Here is a 23,623-nt window from a genome sequence, read left to right on the forward strand (position 1 = left end):
AGCACATTAGAAGCCTTTGAGATCCGGTACAGTCTCGTCATCTTTGAATGTCAGGCAACTTCGAGATCTCTATGACCAAGTCTCAGTCAAACTCTTGGCACAAGCCTACACCCATGGGACTCTATTGTGAGTCTTGCTGTCAGAATTGGCGCTTAAATTTCACGAGCTTGGCAAGCCAACGACAGCATCCTAAGTGGTATCAACGGATCAAGCAGAGACTGACTCAGTGCTTCGGATGACGAAAGCAGAGAAAGTTACAAAGTCTTTTGGAGTACTTCGATTAACTTCAGTGTTGAGAAACAGTGACAGCATATGTGCTTCTGAAAACACCAAAAGTTGTCCAGAAAAATAGACATCGCGATCTGTGCAGCATCGCATGATAGACAGTGAAGTGACACTACAACAGTTCGAGAAAGCAATAACTAACAAGGACGGTTGCTATCACGTTCTACTTCCTTGGAAGAAAATGGAGGACTTGGCAGACAATTTATCTGTGGCTACTAAATGCCTTGGCATTTTGATGCACAAGCTCAACAAAGACCACTCACTTTTAGAAAGGCACCACGACACCAAGACTGCAACTTCAGATCACGGCGTCTTGCCAGGAAACACGCCCTGCAGTGCTGTTGAAGTACTGCAAGTATATGTCCCTGACATATCGTGCCATGTGACTGAAGTTGTGTGCCGTGGTGCGGGCCACCTGCATGGGTGGTTGTACAAGTAATTGCCGCCACTGGCCGCTTTGTCGTTGACCCGATGAGCTTACTGAATCCGCATAACCGGGCCAACAATAAAAGTCATCACTCCCTGTGCGCACGTCTATCAGGAAGTTGTGAAGCACGCACAGTGCCTTCACCACCTGCTCAGCATTTCCTGGGCTTTCCCCCATTGGTCTTCCGAGGATCCTCCACCGGGTCACCAGGATTCCAAAAGCATTCTCGACACACCTTCTGCATGATGCACAAAAAGAAGGTTCGCGGTAAATAATGAGCCTTCAGTTCTTACAAAGCAGTGTGGTAAGCATTTTAACTTGCCTTGCTCTGCTGAGGCGGTAATTGAATACCCTTTTGCTGGCCTCCAATCCTCGACCTGGGTATGGCCTCAAAAAATCGGTTCTCAGCTGGAAGGCCTCATCCCCGATAAAGACACAAGGAGCTGGCAAGGCTGTGTTCGGTAGTGGAAGGTCCCGGGGAAGTTGCAGCTTGCCTTTGTCCAGTAACTGCCCGAATATGGACTGCTCAAGCACTCCCCCGTCGCTCTGCTTGCCGTATGCACCCACGTCAACAACAACGAACTTGTAGTTGCTGTCAACCACAGCAAGAAGCACAATGGAATAAGTGCCCTGCAATAAACAAGCAATCACAAGAGTGTACCAGAATGTTGCGGAGAGCATGCACAAGAATATATTTACAAAGCAAGTAGCAGCATAACACACCAACAAGTGTACAACCAGCTCATGCAGTCAGAAACTGCTCCCTGTATTGTCACTATCCAAGCACTGAGCTAAGCACTAATGCCTCCTTTACTAGATTCCTGTCGCGTCGCTAGTCTTCCCATTGGAGCAGAGGTTCCCGTAGTTCAGGGTAGTCGCAGAGAGACGGCGCTCGCAGCCTGCCCACTTTCTGTTGCGGAGGAAGTGACGATTACTAGGCTGGCATGCGCTCGACCAATGGCTTGATGAGAGACCATGAGTACAGCCTCCGGGATCGCAAAAGATGCCGTTAAAATCTCAGAGGCAGGGCTGTGTGATTTAGGTTTGCAGCGGGCACCACAGCTAGCGCACGCAGCCGACCCGGGTGGGGAAGAGTAAAGAGGAGAGGGGCAGGAACCAGCTTCTCAGCTCACGCGGCAGGCATATATAGTAAAGGAGGCATTGTAAGCACCTACACATTACAAATCAGAGCCACTGTTGCCAAAGGCCCAGACAGTACAAGAAAAAGAAAAGAGGAATGAAGCATGCCAAGTCAAATAGCTGTGTGTTATCTGTAACTGTTTGTTTGGGTAGTGAGGAGCTACGGGTCTCTGGTATGGGGAACCAGTGCTGGATAGGCGGCGCGTCGAAAAGAGTGCGTTGCACGCCGCCCTGGCGACGAAACGCGGCATATTCCAGCCACACAACCAGACGCAGCCGTATTGTTCGTATGTTTCCGTTTTCGCGCCGCTTCAAGTGGACAGTTTTTGTAAAGAAGCTAGCGCCATCAAGTGAAGAAATGACGAAAGAAGCTTTTTAAGCTTTATATATTTTTCACAGTGCGTCGCGGCGAGCACGTGTGTTTCTTTAACGGTTGCGTCGTGTATCGATGCCATGCTTGCGTGGCTGTCTGCCTCGAAATCTAGCAGTTATGGCTCTGGTCGTACTGCGCTATGGTTACGTAAGTATTAGTTGGCCTGAAGATATTCCATATTTCTCTGGCTAGACATAAAAAATTCTGATCTTACTTCGCCACAGCAGTCAATGGAGAAGAAAGCTTTATCGCATCAGCTGACTCGCGCAAGCAAAGGTTTGAGTGCTCCGCTGCTTGATCCGTAACAATCCTGGCTACATTGAACACTGATTACATAAATTTGCCGGATGCATCTCAGCGCCGAGTCCTCATCCGCATGCGCATGTTTATAAACAGGTGGCTTAGTCGCGCGTGCGCCTGCACTATGCGCATACAACTCGTATTACAAGGCAGCTTCCCTCCCACATAATTCTTGGCAATGAATGGATAATTTTTACCTTTCGTATTGTTCACTTGGTGCGGTGGCGTTGGAAGGGGCTTGGCAGTGGCATTGCGAAGGAAAAATGGTACATATGCCGGATGGTGCATGCTATTGCTCATTTTGTTTCCGACGAAATACCGACTGCAGATTCTGCTGTTTAGTACTGTCTGCCATGGCTGACCGTCTTCACTATCGAATAAACCAAGGATACACGCGAAATTTGATTTAGAAACCAGCCTGACACAGCTTGACAGGGCAACAAGACGGGAGCTTACTCCGCTCGCCTGACTGCTTGGATCCAACGCCGCCTCCGTTCTTGTTCGTAGGGTTTAGATGGAAAGACGCAGAAGGATACACCCTCCCTCATCCCGACTTAGTTGTGGCACTTGTATACGCAACAGTATCGTCGGCGCCCTTTTGTTTTCCTTCGACTTTAAGGGCACACAACGCAATTTTTGTCCGCAGGGGAGGCTGCATTGTGCACGTTCTGACCGCCAGGGCGGCGCTGCAGGCGCCGTGAAAACTTTAGCGCTGGTTCCCCATTGTGCGTGTGGAATGTGCTAAAGGATGTAGAAACTTCCACAAGAAAAAAATGAGCACGGAGATTAGTGAAAGTACTACAACTCATGGCCTTTGAGGAAGAAAGGTTGGATTTTTTTCTGACACTTCTTTCCGATTTCTACATTTACACCTTATCCAAGCTTTGTTTAAAGCATTCCTTGCACATTGCAAGCTGGTTCATTCCCTGTTGTGTTCCTGGTGTTGTTATTCAAGGCAGAAGATAAGCAGTTGCAGACTAGTTAATCCCACAAGCTTCTTTTTTTCGTTGCAAACCAACTGGCCTGACCCATTGCTTCAGGTTACCTGTTGTATATTGCAAACTATACTAACCTTGTAGTTGAAGTACATGCTTCCTGATTTGGCAGGGCACTTGATGTGCACATGCTTGCCGTCAACAGCCCCAAGGCAGTTTGGAAACTGCCAGGTATGCCCAAAGCCCTCCGCAATCTTCAGCCACGTGGCAGTCTCGGGTTTCTGTATGCGACAAAAAAAAAAAGGAACATGAAGCAGTTTTCACAGCTAATGGTAGTACTTTGTCAGTGTACTGCAAGCTGAGAAATGCCATTTTCAGATTCACCAGGTGTGTCAGGTGACTGATAACACAATACGGAATGCTCTTATGGGCATGTTGCACAAGCTAACAATGCAATACCTTAAAGCCACAGCTGCTGGTGAGTGTATTATGTGGCCCAATTTACAGCACTCTTAAGAATCAGCATCACGATTGCTTCACCTAATACAGTAATTGCAGTGAATAAAGCTATGTTTTCAGTGTTGTAATACTTGTGTCACAGGGGCACCCACGAACTCCCTTAATGTAATAGAGCGTGAAACTTCCCAAGAAAGTTGTGCCCCAAGTTAACCCTTTCTTTATCACGCTTACAGAAATTGATCGATCTTATCGGCAGTTTCCTACGCATTGTTAAACATTTCCACTGAAATACTACTAGTGACATGATGCACGATCTGAAATGACGACCTCACTTTTACTATTCCTCACATTTGACAATCTTTTTGGCAGGTTAAGGAGTGTAGAAAAAAAAAAAGTAATTCAGTTGTGCCTCGAACACAGCTTTTTGCAGTGCCTGGGGATAACCAGCTCCCGGCAGACGTTGCAGTGATCGAAAACCTGTCATAATAGTGTGTGTGAGCAACTCTTACCTAATGAGCTTTGAAAACAATTTAACAATTCCTCTCTTGAATAGCTTTGAATGGTTAGACTGAAAAGGCAGCAACACATTTGGGAAACATGCGGGACGTAATCAGAAAAACATCAGCGTACCTAAATATCCTAAGCATGTGCTCGACTAATTTTTGTTTAAGCTTGCTGTCAAAGTTTGCTAGAAAGATATTGCGAAGCAGCGGTGCTATACATGACCCGATGCAAACTCCCTTTTTGGGTACATAAAACTTTCTAATGAGTGTTGAAGACAAATACTTGCCTAGCGACTTTAAAAGGCTTCTACACTTACACTACATGTCGCCTGGAAGGGCAGTTCACCAGATTTCTCAACAAGTCTCTAAGTGCGACAAGTTCATATTGAGAATTGAGTAGAACCGTCCTTTATGTCAATGGAAAAGGCTACCATGGCTTCTGACAATTCTTGTCAGAGTTCGTCTACCAGGGTCATGAAACTGCTGATGTTGAAAGGGTCACCCGGGAAAAGTGTTCACCTTGCACTGTAGGTGTCTTTATACAGTTCTTTGCCACGCCCCCTCTTCAACCTTTTTAATGAGTACTAATGTTCTAAGCGTACAGTTCGGTTTGTGTTTCCAGAAATAAATGCCTAAAGTTTGTCTCCATCGCATTTCTTTACTGCCTTCCTCAGCTTGTCTAGGTTTGTTATGACCACTGTTAGATATGGAGCTGTTTCCTGCGATTACTTCGAGTTCCCCAAACCACTTCGAGTCGCAGCACAGCTAATTGAGGAATGCCGAAGCAGGAAAGCACATTCCAGAGGAGCGGCCGAGCAAACAAGTTTAAGGCAACAAGTTCACGTGCCAACAAGTTCGTGCGCCGCCGGGATTAGCAGGTGGGCCTCGGACAATGGAACATGAGCAGCCCTCCCCTTCTCCTGGTTAGAAGTGCATTCATTGCCAGTCTGCGAGGCAAGACCACAGAGAGCCGCCAGGTGTGACACCGCGACACGGGCGCCTACCATTGGCTGAAAGTGGCGTCATCGGAGCGGACTCTCCCATTGGTCAAACATGACGTGACTTACAGTGCTCGAAGGGTTTATAAGAAGCCTTCCAGAGAGACCTGAGCATGCTGGGACATGCCCCGATTCCCTGATTCACCTCTCTCGAACTTCTTGCCGCGGGCCGCAGCGTCCGAGTTGCTGCCGGCCCGTAATGACTGTACAAATGTTACTTGTCGCTCACCTCCTTGTAAATAATGTAAAATAAATCCTCCCAAGTTGGGTTTTCATCCCGGAGTCCGTCCCTCAACCCCTACACCACAAGGTCGAATTGCCTTTTTTGTAAGTACAACTAGGGCTTGAACATTGAAAGTGATTGCCTGCAACAGATTTAACAGAGAATACCAACCGGCATGTAGAGCGGCTGCAGTCTGCTCCATAGTGCCCGGCATGTGACCCGGACAGCCATGCGTGCCGTTGATATGCCCACTCTGAACGAAAGGGCGATATCTTGCATGGCATCACCAGACGATAGGTACCTGCAACAGGGGTGAGAATGGCAACTTTAAAAGCTTGTAGCAGACAATTTCAAAATTGTTATTGCTTAAGAACAAAATTTAAAAGAAGTCTCTTAAATTCGTTTCTGACAATTCTCAGGCAGTGGTGTCTTGGCTCCTTTTCAATATCACAGTCTCTTAGAAAACAGCTTGACACATGCACATATTGCCGTCTTGTGCTAATTGCAGTTTCTGTTGGTAGAGGCGGCTCGTGCTCTCAGTCATACATACAGTGGCCAGTCTGGCCCATGGACGCTTTGTCACAGGTAAAGTGAATTTTATAAAGTATACCAACAGTACATTTTACAAACTTGGAATGTTTCTTTCCGCAAACAGGTTTCTTAATTCTTTGTGATACATGGCTGCACAACCTTGATACGTAAAGTTTAGAATCAGCTCTAATGACACCATGCGCACATTGTGCAAATGATAGCTCTAATTGTGTCAGTTTGCGTGTTCAGTCAGAGTCAGTCGCCATTTGTCCCCATTAGTGTGTGCTGCTCATAGCGCAATAACAATGAATGTGCACCAACCAGCCCAATTCATCGCTCTGTTGCTTCATACAATTGTGTCACACAACCAATGGGATGACAAGGATGTGTGCCCGTTTTTGCTGCATCTGTCACGCTCCGCACAACACGATTCTTTTGATTAATTCGTATTATTTCATCTCTTAATCTGCCCATCATGATGGTTCCTCTGCGCCTGCTCCTTAAGTTTCTTTTATGAGCCAAGGGTCTGACATAAGTTAGTTGACGGTAGTGCCTTGTCCTGTATCCTCTATTGTTGTCCTGCTTGTACTAAAACTTAATACTCATAACAACCATCTATCCTGTCAATGCATTACTTTTTTTCTTCCTTTTAGTACTTGCAAATAGACGTTCCGATAATGTAATTGAATGGAAATCGCAGTGGCAAAGTGACATAAAGCTTTTATTACAAATGCAACACCTTACACAAATGTGGTATACATTACCTTAGTGTCATGGCCAGTCGTTCAGCAGGGAGTATTGGCTCTCTGACGACGTGCTTTCTCTGGAGGTCTTCCTTCAAGAGGCTCAGCAGAAAATCGAACTGATGCGGCGTCATACGGTAATACTTCTTGAAGTATTCAATGTCGCCATTACGCATCCTTTGCATCTGAGGAAGAGATGCGCATTCGGTCTCTCTTTAGTGATTACAGCAAGTTGTGTTACCGAAATAGTGCTTCAAGATATATCTTTAGCTCAGGAGCTATTGTAATTACATGAAAATGGAGAAAACGTTTTTCTAGACATAGAGTGCACAGAACTTTATGAGGTCTGTTGTAAAATGAGAAATTCACTAATTTACTAAGTTTTCTTACTTCGGTCATCAATCTCTTTACAAATAGTCTTGGAAATTCCCAAATTGGACAGAAACACTAGTCCTAAGTTTTAATCTGTAATTTAGCAGAATACAAAGCTATGACAATGTATTAAATGCACGTGAACATCTCAAATGTACAAAAGGAACGTATTATATAGCACCACCATCAAACAATACTACTAATTTGCAGGACTTTTGCGAAACACCCGTAAGCATCGTAAGAATTTTTAGTAAGCTGTACTGTTACAGGTTAGAGCGTTCTGACATCTGTTTTCGCTGTAGCGTTGCGATTTGTAAACATCGTGTCTAAGTTAGTTGTACTTGCCAATTTTTCCATGTATGATGACGTACATCCAAATTGTGCTTCCTCTGTCGTCTAGAATTTCACGTTGCCTTTCAAACGCAACCTTAGTCGAATCGGTCTAGCGGTTGTTTTCCGGGAGCATTTCTGCATTTTACAAGTATCTTGCTAGGGAAATCCTAATTGGTCTAGTGCTGAAGCTTCCTTAATGTCAAGGTCACATCCTCAACTATAAAGTAACATTTCCCAGGCATGCAGCAGTGATGGGATTTAGCTATTCAGTCACCATCGCGTTGTACAATTTATTCATTAAAAGTGAAAAATAGTTATCCTTCAGAACGCCACTCACCGTCGTAAAATATTCGCTTTCCGTGTGCCGGTCTCTCCATGACGGCCGCACCCACCACTTTCGCTTTGCTTTCCTCTTCTTCTGAATCAGAAGAACCTTCTTTTTAAGAAGAAGCAGTCTTCTGCGGCGGTCGAGGTGTACCATTGCGAGAATAGCACGAAGCCAACAAGAAGAAGCCAACACACCAACGCTACTCGCCAAGCATTGAGCCCGCGCGTGCTGCGACTAGACCGCAGTTGCCAGCACTTCTATGTGAATCCGTCCAACTTTAGGGCATAGTTATGTCGCATTCACAAACTATTATTTATTCTGGCGAACCATGACATACTAGATTATAATTCACAAGAAGAAACCATAATTCTTGTGTTCAACATAAAAATACACGAGTTTATTAGTCTTGTTTCTGACGTCAACACGGCGAACACCGAAATTTGTCAAGCAACAATGAAAGAGTAAAAATGTGGGCGGAGTTCAGCGGCAAAGCTATTCGTACCCATGTGTCTCGAATCGCCACATGCGGCAAGACGCACACGACTCGCCGTACGACCGATCGCACGGAAAATCGCACCATGTGTCTCGCGCATTACGCGTACGTTGCACTATCAGTTGTGCTACGGCGACGGCTATCAATTCGTTCACGAACTTGAGAATTTATGTTTACTAGATATAGCCCTAGGAGCGTTAGCAAGCGCCACTTAGAACCATGGTGGGCTTATGTGGAACATCCTTTATTTTTTTGCCCGATGATGTCGCGTAACACGTGATCATAGGAGAGCAGGCACGTGGGTAATAAACACTCGCATGCTACCTGATGAAATAAAGCTTGCCGGATTTGAGACCGTCGAAATGAATAAACGAGAGAAGAAGGGGAACCGAAGGGCTCGAGTTTGTTAATCATCACCACATAAAGCCAACAATGAAACCGAGCAGCGAGACATCCTCAAAATAGGAAAGTTTCAATTTTAAATGCGAAGACTTTCTTGGCAAACGTTTGCCACTTTGACAGTATAGATTTATGTATCTTTCTAGCCGCCTACGTCTTAGTGCTTTCATGGTTGTTTCCTTAACTTGTTATGTACCAAAATTGACATAGTACGACAAGAATGTATTACGAATATAAATAATTGGTCATGACATCAATGCCATGACATGCGTATGATGTAGATCATGATACAGCCACCTACGTCTTATCATGACATAAATTATTGATAGGTCATGACATGAATGTCATTTAGGTCATGAAACAGCAACTTATGTCTTGGTATGTAGCAAAATAGGCATAGTATGAGAAGAGGGTCTCACGAACGTAAATAAAAGGTCATGACATGCGTGCATTTTGGTCATGAAACAGCCGTCTACGTCTTGGTGCTCTCATGGTCATTTTGTTAACGTGGTATGTACCAAAATTGTCATTATATGCCAGGAGTGTATGGCGAATATAAATGAGAGGTCATGAGATGAATGTCATGACATGTGTGTCATGTAGGTCATGAAACAGCCACCTAGATGTTGGTATGTACCAAGATTGGCATAGTAGGACAAGAGTATATGACGAACATCAATCACAGGTTCTACACAACATGGATGTCATGACATGCGTGTCATGTAGGTCATGAAAGAGACGCCTGGTGCTATCATGGTCGTTTAGTTAACCTGGTAGACTCTCCACGCACTGCTTCCTGTAACATCGACTCCCACTGGGCAAGGGACCTGCCGGCTTTTTTCCTAAGCTTGTTCAGCTTTCACCTGCTGGGAAGGTTGTTTAGAGGCAGTATCTACGTAAATAAGTGTCCTAATTTGGCTGCTGGAACACGGCAGAGAACATGTCAGTCGATGTGTTAACGTTAGGTATGAGCCTCCCTGGCTAAAGTAGACGGACGAGGGAATTCCCCGACATACCTTATTTATTCTCCCGTAATGATCCTGACTTTAAATTGAGGAGTGCATTCCAAACTTAGCACGGCAAACATTCCTGTGCACTACAGTTTGTACGTGTGGATTGCGAATGAGTTTTTTTTTCCTCTAATTTGTGGTCCATACACTTTTTATCTAGAGTGTACTTAGATTAAGGTGACATCACAATTCGGTGTAAGAAATTAAGAAACCTGCACTGATGGTATCTTCGCTCCGTACGCGAGACACCGCAATACTCAATGCGGTACTGAGCTGAAAAACCATCATATGCTCTTTGTTTGTATATTTGATGAATGGTAATCATATTCACCGCACTTATGATGAATATGTCAATTCCAAATGAACATCAGACGATCGCTATCCTACCGCATGCTTGCAGTGGCTGGAAAAAACCTTCACTGCGTATGTCGTCAGTAGGCAAGCTATATATTCAGTGGTTTGCCACTATTTCTTGCCTACTGCGCTGCTACACTTGGAATTGTTTTTTCAACAGAATACAATGATATGCAATAGGCCAATCTGGTTAGCGAAGGTGGATAAAGAGAACAAGGCTTAGTGAGAAAAATAGCAATGAGGCGTACTGGAGAAGCTTGTCTCTGGCGTGTTACTCTGTGTTGAGATAAGAGCCAAGAGAAAACTCCACAAAGTAAAGAAGAGTGGGCCGATTGGCTTTCAGCTGCAATATTTATCCCTAAAAAATAATTTGTGCCTGAGCATGCCCTTAGTGTGATAAGAAAAATAAACCACAAAAGGAGGAACTAGAGGCAGTCGTCTCACTTGCGTTGTCAACATTTCACGGAAAAAAGGGTGTCATGGTACCAAGTTATGCGACGTGTGGTGTACGATGTGCTCAAAGTTCACTCATTATTGCTCCTTTGACTATATCGCCTTTACACTATTACAGAGAGGGGGATGAGATTGAGTGCCTTGTAATCCAATTATATGCACCTGAGCATGCCGTAGCCGCGTTCTGACACCTCCAAAACTATCTACGGTTAACATTAGGCCATCCAGACGATAGCGTCGATTATAAGTTGCCTCATGGAGACGGAAGAACGCGGGTAACAGTTATGTCAAGAAGTATAACCCGTATATTTACTTGGAAACGGGCGACGTGCTTACCGAGGAAACAACTTCCTTGCTATAAAACTAGGTAGCCACCAACTTCCTTACTCCGACGGTCATTAGTCACATCCTGGATGGGTGGTTCGTGTGATTCTAGCTCGCTTATATTTGAGCACATAAGAGTGCCGGGAACTTTATTGTGGAAGATCTGTTGGCGATGTCTTTGTTCTGCTCCTCTGGGTGAAAGTCTGAATCCGATGAGACCATTTATCAGGACGCTGCTTTAGCTCTAACCATAAGCAAAGGGTTTGTGCACGCGTTGGGCTCACGTTCGATCTTTCCGCCACCAGCTAGCTACAGAGAATTGCCGAAAATTTGTATTATTATAATCCTTTCGGTTCGAGTGCAAGTATACTTAGATTGGTTGTTCTTGTAAACGTTAGGAAGGTGCCAACAATAATGATGCATACAAGTTTATGTTCAGTGATGTGTGTGGGTGTAGGTTGATAATTTTCATGGCTAAAAGGGCGAAGGTTGTTCAGGTTTATTGTGTAGTAGGCTTTTCGGAGTAGTAGAATTATAATTATTAACGCGACAGCGTTAAGGGCCCCGTGCCGCAGAAAATCCGGTGTCAGCGTTGTAGCCGACGCTGAGGCTACGTGAGCGAGAACTACCCTAAATATTCTATATACGCCACCAAAATTCTTCATCACCAAAGTTGCTGATACTTTGTCTTGAATCCTTTACAATATTAGTCCTCGGAATTTTGAGTAATTCAGCCCAAGAACAAATGTCATGAAACATAATAGGGACAGCACATGCCTTATATGTTTAGTCTTCTCAGACTGAAATATTAAAAGTGCGAAACAATAACAAAACATTGGCCCTCGCAAGAGGTCGCGTTTCAACCAGAAAGCTTGCTTTCGTGCATAGTGTTCGCAGCTGACATTTCCCGGTAAACAGTACATAAGCTGCAGTTGCCACAAGGAAGGAAGGAAAGAAACTTTATTTCTCAAAAAGAAAATTAGGTGAGCGGAGTTGCGCCCTTAGTCCAGGGCTCCACTGTAGCGAGCGGCTCACTGGGCTTGGTCCAGGAGAGCTACTTGGCTCTTCTTTCTCTCGTCCGCAAGCCATCTATCCCACTGGCTATTTAACATGAGTGGGTGTGTGTTTATGTATGGGTTAGTAACATGTGAATGTCGTAGTGTGGGTTTGTTGGAACACCATGGACGGACGCCCAGCAACCTAGTTGGGTTTATTTTACTGAGTAGATGCAGTTTGGTGAAGCTGGTTGTTTGAATGCTTCGCCAGTCCATACTCTGCTGTCCGTTAAGGGCCTTGTGTGATGACCGTAGACTCTGCGTTCCTGCCGTTGTTGTAGAAGAATGTCACGAGTGCTTGTAATAAGTCCCATGCTCGGCTCGGCCGCAGCTCGGTTGTTGAATCCTGCAGTTGCCGGGAAGCGTGAGAAGCAGTCAGCGATCTTTGAGTGCCATCGCGTTTCACTCGCTCAATGTCCTCCTCGCCCGGCGCTCCATACAGTCTGGAGCCGTTCTTTGACGAAGCTCTCGTCTCCAAAACCGCCATTACCATATTCAGCTCGCGTGTCGAGACGTGAACCCTTACCACGTTTTGATGGCGTCCCTCTTACCGAGCATGAGAATGGCGGCGGTTGCCTCCGCCCTGTACAAAGCGGCGGACGAGGAAGACATCGAGGCACCCTAGCCACCGTAACCTGACGAACCTGATGTCGCCAGCGGCTGACGCTCACGCTGCGTCGGACTGGCGGCCTTTAGGTTCCTCCAAATTTTTCTCATATTGGTAAAACCACGAATGTTTGGTTTCAACACGCTGCCTCTTCGAGATAATTTTTTTTATTCTCACGTCAACGTAGGCTGCAGGAGTATACCTTCTGTAACAATCACTCATTTCAGGTACGTACACAAATATTGATGTTTATATCTGCCGATATTGCTTGTAACAGACGTTATGTGGAATGTGTGTTGTGGTAGTTATGTCACGAGTAATGGGGGGCATGCTGTAAATAATTTGAGGTATAAATTGTGCGGCAGGTGGGATTGGAATATGACATTAAGGATAATTTCTAGTGGCTAAACAAGGTCTTTGCTCTTTTATGCTGCATGCCCAAAAATATTACGCTAGAGCAACTAGTGGTGGCATTGTGGGAGCTAAAACAGCTTCAGTGTAGTCATTATAGCGTAGTGGTCACAGCATCCGTATACTCTTCACAGCAATTCGATAACAAAAAAAGTCGCAGTTTCGCCTGAAATTCGCAGCATCGATTGCGATAGCAGATTAGTCGACAGCCATACGAAGTAAGGACAGTAGCTTTATCGGCCGTGTAAAGTTGGAGACATTCGCTAACTGAATAAGCGTGGTGTCAGCGCACAAGCAAACATGAAAATACCACATTCGATGAGCGTAGACACTGGCTGTCAAAACGCTGGACGCTGGTGCGAGCAAGTGCGGCAGCAGCAGCGAGCGAAGTGACCTTCATGCGGTCCATCGCTTCAACGCAAGAGCGGCGGGAACAGGCGCGCACGAAGGTATGAACCGTCTGCAGATCCCTTTCAAGATACGGCGCATGCGACCACGCGCGGCCATGCAAAGTAGGCAATTAATATATGGGGTTTTACGTGCCAAAACCACTTTCTGATTATGAGGCACGCCGTAGTGGGGGACTCCGGAAATTTTGACCACCCGGGGTTCTTTAACGTGCACCTAAATCTAAGTACACGGGTGTTTTCGCATTTCGCCCCCATCGAAATGCGGCTGCCGTGGCCGGGATTCGATCCCGCGACCTCGTGCTCAGCAGCCTAACACCATAGCCACTGAGCAACCACGGCGGGTAGCAAAGTAGGCAGTTGTTCTCGGAGTCGAAGCCGCCCCCCTACCTCCCGAGCTGCCTCCCCGCTGTCCTCCATATAAATCGCGTGAGATTGAACCGCGGTTGTAAGGTCACTTTGCGCCCGGTCGCGAAATGCGCAGTTGCTGCCGGAGCACAACGACGCCGCCCCCCCCCCCCCTGCCTCCCGCCCTTCCTTCCATCCCCACAGGGTCTTTGCGGCCAATTTACGCTCGAGCCGCCCATCGCCGCAAGCCGCACCGCACGCGTGCGGTGCGGCGTGCGGTCGCGCGAAAGATTGCACGTATCAAACACTTGTGCACAAATTTCGGTTTACAATGTGTAAGGTATACACTGTGCACACAGTGTAAGTGGTAATTTGTGCACAAGTGCTGGATACGTGCAATTTTTCGAGCGACCGCAAGCGTGCGGTGCGGCTTGCGGCGATGGGCGGCTCGAGCGTAAATCGGCCCTAAGCGCGACGAAAGACAGCGCATTTGACCCCCCCCCCCCCCCGGCTTTACCCTTCGCGCGCGCCAGATTGAGCCGCGATCGCCACCTTTCCTCGCGTGCTTTAAGTCGCAGATACAGCATACGTTCGGCGACGATGTTATCACCCTTGGTATATATACGGAGCATCATGTCGGCGGCGACGGCAAAAATGCGCCTGGAGTGTCCATATATTTGCTACCGCAATAAATGTTCGAACCACACAGTGGACTGAATTTTTTCTGAACGTAGCCCTTCCGCAAAGCAGATGGAATATATAGTATGTCACAGCTAACGTTAGCCAATCTCTTTATAATAAAAATAATTACAAATTCACGGCGCAAGGCATGATTAAACGTCTGGTTGTGCTCGTTCGTCAGAAGCCGGAAGACCGAACTCCGTAGGTCTTACAATCGTACCTTGCACCGTGTTTTCAAATGTTTTTTTTTTCAGCATCATGACTAACCTTAGCTGGAACACCCTATGTACTGTCGTGCGTTGACAGGCTTTTTATCTCGTAAAGCGCGGGATTTTTGTTCAGGCTAACTAAGCTAATCACAGCAGTGACAAATATATTGAGAAGTGGAGAGCGAACTCATTGTATGTTCATGGCACCAAAATATACCATGGGGAATATGGAAAGGCCGGGTTAATAAGCAACATGTCTATATAATTGCGAAAGTTTTCCAAGCGTCTGTTCGAGGCATTCGACGAAAGAACGCCCTTGTTTCTTTTTTTCGCGCTTGTTCAACCGTGACGTTCAGCTGACTCTTTGCCGTTACATTTTATGACGTATATGTTACAAACTGCCGTCTACGCCCGTTTTCAAGCCTCCAGAAATTACTTCCGCTTGAATTTATTATTTCTTCTAAAGATTGCTTTTCTGTGCCTTTGCTTGATATTACGTTCCCGTACTATAAGGTGAATTTACAGTGTTTTTGTACTAACTAAGTGGAAAGGGGGGGAGCAATAGTGGTAGCTTTCTGTTAATATAGTTACGTTCTTTACATGACACATATTAAGAGAATCTGCTGTAGTTATTGTATTTGCGAAGATGGAAGACGGTTTCTGTAAAACCGAATCGAACAGTGCTTGCAATAAAAATTTAAAACGTATTTACTAACGCGAACTTGCCCTCGGCTGGTTACGTTCAAAATGCGCTCATTTTTTTCTTTGCACCATGAAGGATATACAGTATTTGCACGATATTTACGCGCACGTATATTACCGTTAAATATAGAAAAAATAGCTTGGTGCCGATTACACCTCGGACATCAAGTAACGAAGCCTGAGTCGGCGCCTACCACGTTGAAACGATATTACGGAACATACAAAGGCACACAGAGACGCACACTGTTGAATCTTAGTGGCTAGTGACTGTCGGAGTATGACGGCACCTCCTTTTCCCTGTCTACCGACAGCAGAAAGTCATCTTCAGTTTTATATAATGCATCAGAAATGCCAACCTATAGGAGGCTCCCGCAACCATCGTCTGCAAGAAGGGCATCCCACGCACCGTGGACCCACCCTGCGATGTCTTCGAGCGTCGCTTTCTCCAGACGAAGTGCTTGCTAAATCGCGCAAACACGGTACTAAGTCGAAGCTGAGTACCAAGTAATCATATATATAGGGACAAGTAAGCAGTGTATGGGTGCGCTGTGGTTTAAATGGAAATGCCCATCAAACAGGAAATAAGAAAGACAGTTAGTCAAGTATTCATCATAGAGAATGTATATTAACACGAAAAAAATAAATAAAGGGTGAATCTGTTGATGAACAGTTTTACTGGGGCGTCGAGTGGGCCTAATCTAATTGGTGCGACAATTAGTGTGAGCGGCTCCTGGCGTGTGCTTGTCGACAGTGGCCTTTGTGGTCGTCTTTGTTCCTAACTTAATTAGGCCTGGAGCGGAAGGCTGCCATTGGTAATTACTTGAACTTCCTTGCTTCACGTAAGTGCAGAGTGCTGACGTTGTCGTAATAACATTCTCAAAGAGGGGGGGGGGGGGGGCGGGGTCGCGGATGGTGGTGTGTGTAAATATCTAACCCCGAAACCTCGTCTGTTAGTCACATGGGCGGCAACCAACGCAGTTGTTATACCGAGCACGCAATTTTCCACCAGCACACAGTGCAGCGAAGGATTTTTGCGTGCGTGGTGACCATGTGAACAGGCTTGGAGCTGTCCTAACATACCGCGAGTGAGCTCCGCAGAAGCCCACAAACTTCATTCTATGGCTTCAAAGCAACCCGTTTGACCAAACAAGTTGGTTTCATACCACTGCAGGCTTGTAACCGCAAGCAGCGCAAACATCTCTCGCTCTGTGAGGGTTGAAGTATGATTTAGACAGTGTAAGAAGGGGCCAAAGCTAATGCATACACCGAGTTTGTGGACCATGCTGTGGAAAAACGAACCAGTACAGCAATGAGAGGGACAAAATAAGGATGTAATAGGAGAATGTTGATAAAGGTCGTCTTGTTTGAAGGAAAGCTGTAAGCTTAGTTTCGACTGTGTATGCAGGCGAGCGGAAGCGAATGATCAATTTGTCTGGTTGGGCCATTTGATGCTTTATATACCATATGAAATATCATATGTGAATATCAGGGATTCTATTAGCTTGGTGATACCGTATACCTCAAGTGTTATGTATGGCATGGTTGGGTAGTTGAGGTCAGTGTTAGGTTCAGAAGTGAACACGGTAGATAAGACAGAGTTTAGTACTTCAGATACTTTATGCTCGGGAACACAGTTATTGTCGTTATCATATAATAATAATAATGGTTGACAGTTATTTCGGCTAATGCATTTCAAAAATCGTTTGGGATTGTTTCGCAGCATGTTAGGGAGTGCTGTTGAGTAGAAAGTTCGTCTAGCTGTTGCGGCCCAGGATTCAAACTCCTTTTTACTGGCGTAATGCTTTTCTCAGGCAACAGCAGTATTGGAATGCTTGGCTTTGCCAAATAATCTTTTATTTTTATTGGTTAGTCATTTTAATGTGTTGTTGAACCGTGGGGACGAAAGTCAGTCGGTTAAACCGATAGTTGGTATGCAAGTCTGAGCGTGTTCGATCATTTTATTTTCAAGAAGCGTCCAGTTAGTGTCGACTGTGCGCTTCGGAAAATCTACAATATACCGGATGTGAAACTCGGCTAGTGCATTGTCAATACTGCTTTAATCACCTTTATCGTAAAGTGTTTTCTTTTTTTTTGTTCTGAGGTGGTTGCCAGAATAATTCTGCATGCAGTGTTGAGTGATCACATAGCTCTGGTAGATGCTGTGCAGAAGAAACAGTCGGGATGGTATGTTACGATGGTATGGTCGAGTATGTCACAGCACTGTTCGTTTTTATGTGTTGGGGTAGATACTAGCTACGTCGAACCAAAAATGAGGCATGTGTTAAGCAAATTACATTCGAGGTTATTGTTAGACATTGTTATGGCTGGCTCGGACCCTGTTATATCAGGAAAGTTAGTCACCTAAGAAGAGTAGTTGCGCATGACGAAATGACGTCGTAACAGTTTGCAGTGCCTCGTGAAATTGAATAGTGAAGAAAGCATCTGCTTTGGGGGGTCGATAGGATACATCGAGAATAATTGTACGTACAAAAAACTGCACAATACGAATGAAATTTTCAGTGGTGAAGAGATATTGACAGTGGTGCAACAGAGGCTGCGATCAGCAGTTTGCAGAACACCTCCTCAGATGTTTGCATTTGCATCACATTTTATTTAACTGTTTTCGTATGCATTACTGAAACCAAGCCGATAAGTGCTATTCTTGGGCCCCGAGACGGTAGTAACGTAAGTTCCCTCGACGTTTGTGAAGTTTCCGCGTTCGAAACGGCAAAACACTACAAAAATAACACTACATTCTCTTTTCTTCTATTTATCCCATAGTGGCTCGACGAGAAGAGCAGTTCTGTCACAGACTGCTTGCTGTGTAAGGCGAGGCGGAATTCTGTACTTGTAGTTATGAAAACAAAGGAAACCATGATCTCTGTTCCTATTTTAGCGGTACAAATATTTATGTCGTATTTGTCTCTACTCAACTGGTTAGACAAAGGGGTGTACCTTTACACGACATATATCTTAAAATAATTCGATGTATTTTTCTTTTTTGCATTCCTTGGGCAAAATTTGTGTTCGAAGGCAATCCTTGATCATTTCTCTCTATCATTTTTTCTTTGTTAAAGTAATCCTGATGAAGATAGCGAGAGAGAAAAGAAAAATAGAGAGAAGGAATGATTACCACAAAGGCGTCTGGTTGGCTGCGCTACACTGGAAAAGAGGAAAAGGCCAATAGAAACAAGAGGGATGAAGGATAGTGGGCTAATTTTACGTACAAGCAACTACAGTGCCACCAAGACAAACACGTTCGCACAGGTGAGTAGCCATCCAGGAGGATAGATAAAATGGCATCCACTGCCTTGTGGGCGGGCGAACAATGGAGAAGTTCATCGAGGGGCACCTCGACGGAAAGCAGCCGATCGTCAAGTCGTCACGATGGGCTGGAGATTGTTAAAAGAATCGTGCAAAAAAAAAGAGAGACTGCAACCTTCTACGTCTCAGATAGCGTCTAGAACATCCTCTTTCGTTTACAGTTGTGCAAATGGTCCTAATAGCATTTATTAGCGGCAATCTTGTAAACAATTGCACCGTAGACCCGACTCAGCAAATCTGCCATTCTTTGCTCCTTCTTGTTAACATGGTAAGTTTAAAGAAATCGAATCCCCACATGCAAGTTACGACGCCGTCGACAAAGGACGAATAAAGGAGCTTACACAAGCACCGTTTCCTTTTTTTTTTAGTTTTGAACCAGGTGAGCTTCGGCGCGTCACTATTCAGCAGCAAACTGTTATTCTCATTAATAGGAGACCATTATTTCATAGAACCGGAAAAAGTGAAGCGAACGACAAACTAAACATTTCCAAATGAGGTAGACGATGATGGCAGTGTCATTGAACAAATAACGATGCACTCCGGCTCATTCAAAAAAAAAAAAAATCCTGCGACCCGCTGGCAGTCCCCACGGTATAACTACCATGTTCCACGGTGCAACTACCATGTACCAAAAATTACACATTTTTGAGAAGTTCGAAGGTTCCACTGCTTTCATAAAATAAAAAAAACATACATCTCAAATGGTGCGAGGCATGCAGCTGCATTCGGCATATACAAGTAACATGAAAAACAGCAATCATTATGCATCTTTACAGGAGCTGCATGATTCGCAGTCATTTTTCTTTTCTTCTTTGACGCAGACACTCTAAGCGGAGAAATGCTGCTTACTTTCCCTAGAATGCACCGTGAAATAAATTGTGTCGCTCAACCCGAGGGGGAAGCTGCGTCTGAGAATTTGACGATCTCGTTCTTCAGGTGCTTTTCCGTGGCATGCTTTCTGCACACTAGAACGGGCACTGTTTTCCCTTGCACTGAGCACCCGTTTCAGCCAGTGGACTCTCGGTGTCCAGTTGTCCCTCACAGACATTCTCTTGCCTGTTTGCCATCATAAGAAGTTGTCAGCAAAATTTGACCGTCGAAGAAAGGTATGTAGCACCCGCAAGTATTTTTTTAAGAGCCATACGCAGCATACTATTTGTGCAAAGTGTGACCATAAAGCGGAAGAATTTTACACCCTTCCCCATGCACTTGAATCCGTCTTACAGATATTTGATGTTTTGGTGGGAAACAAAAAAAAAGTGTGGTTACGTTTGTTTGTTTGAACCAGCACTCCAATCGACTTGACGCAGTTGCGGTGCTCGTTTCCACGAAATGTGAAAGACGAGCGAAGTAGTTTTTATTGCGACAATATTATGGGTGGACGTTATACAGGCCTATTGTCTGACGTAAAATATGGGCTGATACCAAAGCTAGTGCTGGCGTAGGCGGCGTGACGAAACCATAGCAGCCGCGAGCGAGAAATGCGGAAAACTAGCACGGCCCGTAGGCTTAAGGCGTTTTAAAGGGCGGCATTCGCTCTAAGGTAGCATTAGTGCGAACGTGGCCTAGCGGTTAGAGCACTATTGGCTCCTGCGCTGAAACGCTAAGGCTGTATCCCACCATCTGTCGTGCATTCCTTTAGAGTTCTTTAGGCGGACTTCACCCACTTTAAACGTATCGAACGGAAAACTGCAAGTGCGCTTAGCGTATGCCACACATCCCAATGTGAACGAAATCGCAAGCTTAGTAAGAGATACGAAGTGTAGAAATGCCTCGTTGATAAATCAGCGTGCGGGGTCGCCCGTATTGTAGGCGTGCATAGTTGTCGAGATGTCACAATCATCATATTCCTAGTATCCTGTTGCGTACTAGTAAGTGGTGCTGAATTCGCGCTTAAATATTTTTATGGCATGTCCTGTGTTCTGCTGGAGAACTTTACGAGGCACATACATGCGCTTTGTTCGCCAAAGGTAGAATGCAGAGTGCGCCTATTTTGTTTGTATTACTTTCCGTTTGTCAATTGTCTTATCCTTTCCCCCCGTGCAGGGTAGTCAACAAAACTACTATTTCACCTCCCTGCGTTTCTAAACTTTATTTCTCCCTCTCTCTCTCTCTCATTCAGCGCTTGTGCGAGAATATTGCAGCTATATATATACCGCACCCCTCTGTGAAGAAATGCGCAGACACGCTACCCAGCTTTACTAAAAATTTTAGAAGTTATGAAAATGTTAAGCGGGACCCGTTTTTGTACGCGAAATTTACGTATGCGGTAAAACATTTTTACTAAAATAACACATAAGTACCCTCGGATGTCTTTAGTCTAACAAAAACGTCGTGGACGACGTGTGCCTGTGACGTATATGACCATGTGTCAAGCTGAACATATCTTCATGTGAAGGACATGGTGCTCGCAATGTATAAATACCGTAAAGTGCCTTGCTCCTGCTGTTTTAAGGGAGATTTGCAAAATGTGTCTCGAAACAATGGAGATGTCTTTGTAACGATTAAGGTGGAACAGCTGGGAGACATGCATGACGGCGTGACAACATGGTTCGGGGAAGTACAATAGATGTTACCTAACATTTCCAGCTCATTCTGCTTCTCAAGCTCATGGCAATCGGTAGCCAGCAAAAAAAAAAAGAAAGAGAGAAAAGAAAAAAAAAGAGAAAAGCATTTTCCATGGACGCACAGCTCATGTCTTCATAATACATAGGCCATACTACGATATCTTAATGAAGGGTAGCTTTCAAAAATAACACAGTGCAATGCGATCCTCAGAGAAAGACCGTAGCGCTAACGCACTGAGCATAATGCAAAGTGGGACTGATGTTTGCATACTCGAGTTTGAGTTCATAAAGAAACGCGCTCACTATAAGAGACACACCTGAGTGGATGGCCCCGAACTCATTTTGACCAGCATGTTTTAGGGCAATAAGGCGCAAAGAAAAAAAAAAGGTTAGGCCACACCTAACATTAAAGCCATGAACATACCCAATCGATTTCAGGATTTTTCTTTTCTTTCACGAACTATATTATTACGTGTTCTGTGCCTCTCTCCTTAGTGGTTGTGCTCTTGCGCTTCATCATGTCATCGCGCACGCACCAACCAGCCTCGGAACATGTCCTTCTGCGCTATTGATCAGCATAGCTGTATTTCTGGAGCATATTATAACTCATTTGTACCTGATTCCTTGTATTATCATAGCTTATCAATACAAATTATTTGTATATCGAAGTATATTTCGTTGTGTGCTCTATAAATTTCTTAGATGAGTGTTTTGAATTCCACTCCCGTCGGAATATACCTCCTGCAGCCTGAAATGGAAATCACAGCACCTATACCAGGCCGGAGATGCCCAGTGCCATTGCACTGCCGCGGTGGGTCAAACGATGCGTAATTGATAAATCAGATTCTCTTCCCTGGTTGGCTTAGAAGTGAAGCCGTTCTCTTTCGAAATGCGCTGTATTAGTTTTGCAATAACATGTACCATATTACCAATGCTTGCGCAGAAACCTCTGAAGCGTGAGTCTTGTGCAGCAAGCTGAAAAATAAAAAGTGTCGCATAATAAATTACTGCTGTTGCATTTGAAGGAGGCCGTTTGTACAACTTAATAAAATAAAAGGATAATATAAAGAATTCTCAACCACGCAAGGTAAAGAACGAAGCGCCAGAGAGATATTAAATTTTTTCCCCAGCTTTTTGCCCACGATGCTTATTGTCGCGTTCACTATTGCGCAGACTCCTGGGGCACTAATTTCTTCAGTGAAAGACAAAGAAAAATGTCGCGATCTCCAGGCAGAGTCAGGCCAGCGCAATTAGAGGCGCAGCAGCTGGACCTGCATGCTTGGAATACCAGTTTTGTTAAACCTTGTTTCGTCGTAAGCAGTCAGTTGGCGATTGGACAAGTGGAAATTCTAGCAGCTGCCCGCTGTGATTTCTCACTACTGTGGAGCTGTTCTAGGCCTATTGACATTTTTATGTTTTTCTTGACTGTGGGCTAATGGGCCGGTGGAACTCACTGTGCACTGAACATTATATAATATTACAAAGTTTCTGCAGTGCATAATAATTTGTTGTGCTGTTTTTTATGTTGTCCTTTGTTTACATATTTCTCGACAAATTGAAAACGATGGACAGGAACGCGGTAGTTGGTTACTTCTGCTGACACTTTTCGCTCGTGTCCCGTAGACTTAGACCATTGTCGTGTCCCTGGTCACGCAGTACAAGCAACGATATTTTTTTGTGATGTGGTTCCACCAATCCGCATGTAAAAGGAGCACGTGGTTGTCACGGGGCGCTGAAGTTTCGGCTTTCTCGGCTGACTGGCGAAACATTTTTCTTTCATGCAAGTAATTCACCCTGGAAGCAGACGCAACGTTCATTAACGAAATGTGCCCGTCAGTAGGCAGAGACCGATGATATCACAGCTCCGGCTGGTCCCTATCATGATTGCACAAAGGAAGTAACCACTAAATTTAACTTAACCATACTCATCACCATCTTTTAGGCCTATGTTTACCACGGAAGATAAAAAACCAATAACATGCACCCGGCACTTAATGGACTGGTGCGTGTATAGATTTTGGTAACAGTCTGGTGGGCTTTGAAAGGAACCAACTTTACGATAACAAAGATGCGCTTGGAAGAGAAGGTCGCTAACTAACAGGATACGATGGGGTGGCGCACAGCAAATACTTTACTTCCACGTCAGTTTTCTCAGAAATGATGGGTTTCTATTTTTGGTATTCTGAATTTGGATGTTGTACTGAACGGTATCCTCAATTGAAAGTATTTCGCCATATGCAGCAGGTTTCTCATTGTCACACAGGTCTACTGTTGCGCCCTGTATCGAACTATAGCATTACTTCCTTTCAGAGTCAAACGCGTATTTATT

General features: G+C 44.9%; 1 protein-coding gene and 1 long non-coding RNA gene across 5 annotated transcripts in view; both read right to left on the minus strand.

The window, feature by feature from the left end:
- Positions 1 to 230: 230 nt before the first annotated feature.
- Positions 231 to 8,341, minus strand: LOC139049430 (uncharacterized). Its single transcript, XM_070524780.1, has 6 exons — positions 7,960 to 8,341; positions 6,939 to 7,102; positions 5,815 to 5,944; positions 3,598 to 3,741; positions 1,035 to 1,342; positions 231 to 950 (listed from the first exon to the last, which is right to left on the minus strand). Exons 1-6 carry the CDS (start codon positions 8,101 to 8,103, stop codon positions 584 to 586), a joined length of 1,257 nt encoding a protein of 418 aa, XP_070380881.1. The 5' UTR covers positions 8,104 to 8,341; the 3' UTR covers positions 231 to 583.
- A 3,856-nt stretch (positions 8,342 to 12,197) lies between these two features.
- The window catches only part of LOC139049437 (uncharacterized), a 70,600-nt gene continuing 59,174 nt past the window's right edge, over positions 12,198 to 23,623 (minus strand). For 3 of the 4 annotated variants that reach the window (XR_011508253.1, XR_011508252.1, XR_011508250.1), the window contains one exon: positions 21,141 to 22,269. This is a non-coding gene — a long non-coding RNA (uncharacterized lncRNA). Of the gene's footprint in view, positions 12,385 to 21,140; positions 22,270 to 23,623 lie in introns of those variants that run through there. The other variant, XR_011508254.1, reaches the window with a different exon arrangement.

This window comes from Dermacentor albipictus, chromosome 9, assembly GCF_038994185.2.
Source record: "Dermacentor albipictus isolate Rhodes 1998 colony chromosome 9, USDA_Dalb.pri_finalv2, whole genome shotgun sequence".
Lineage (NCBI taxonomy): Eukaryota > Metazoa > Arthropoda > Arachnida > Ixodida > Ixodidae > Dermacentor > Dermacentor albipictus.

What these genes read in the sequence shown, in the direction of transcription:
- LOC139049430 (XM_070524780.1), bottom strand. Translation starts at nt 8,103, where the DNA reads ATGGTACACCTCGACCGCCGCAGAAGACTGCTTCTTCTTAAAAAGAAG. An exon ending in TGCAGCCGCTCTACATGCCG is followed by an intron (nt 3,742 to 5,814) that starts GTTGGTATTCTC and finishes TGTCGCATACAG; the next exon opens with AAACCCGAGACTGCCACGTG. An exon ending in TACCGCCTCAGCAGAGCAAG is followed by an intron (nt 951 to 1,034) that starts GCAAGTTAAAAT and finishes TGCATCATGCAG; the next exon opens with AAGGTGTGTCGAGAATGCTT.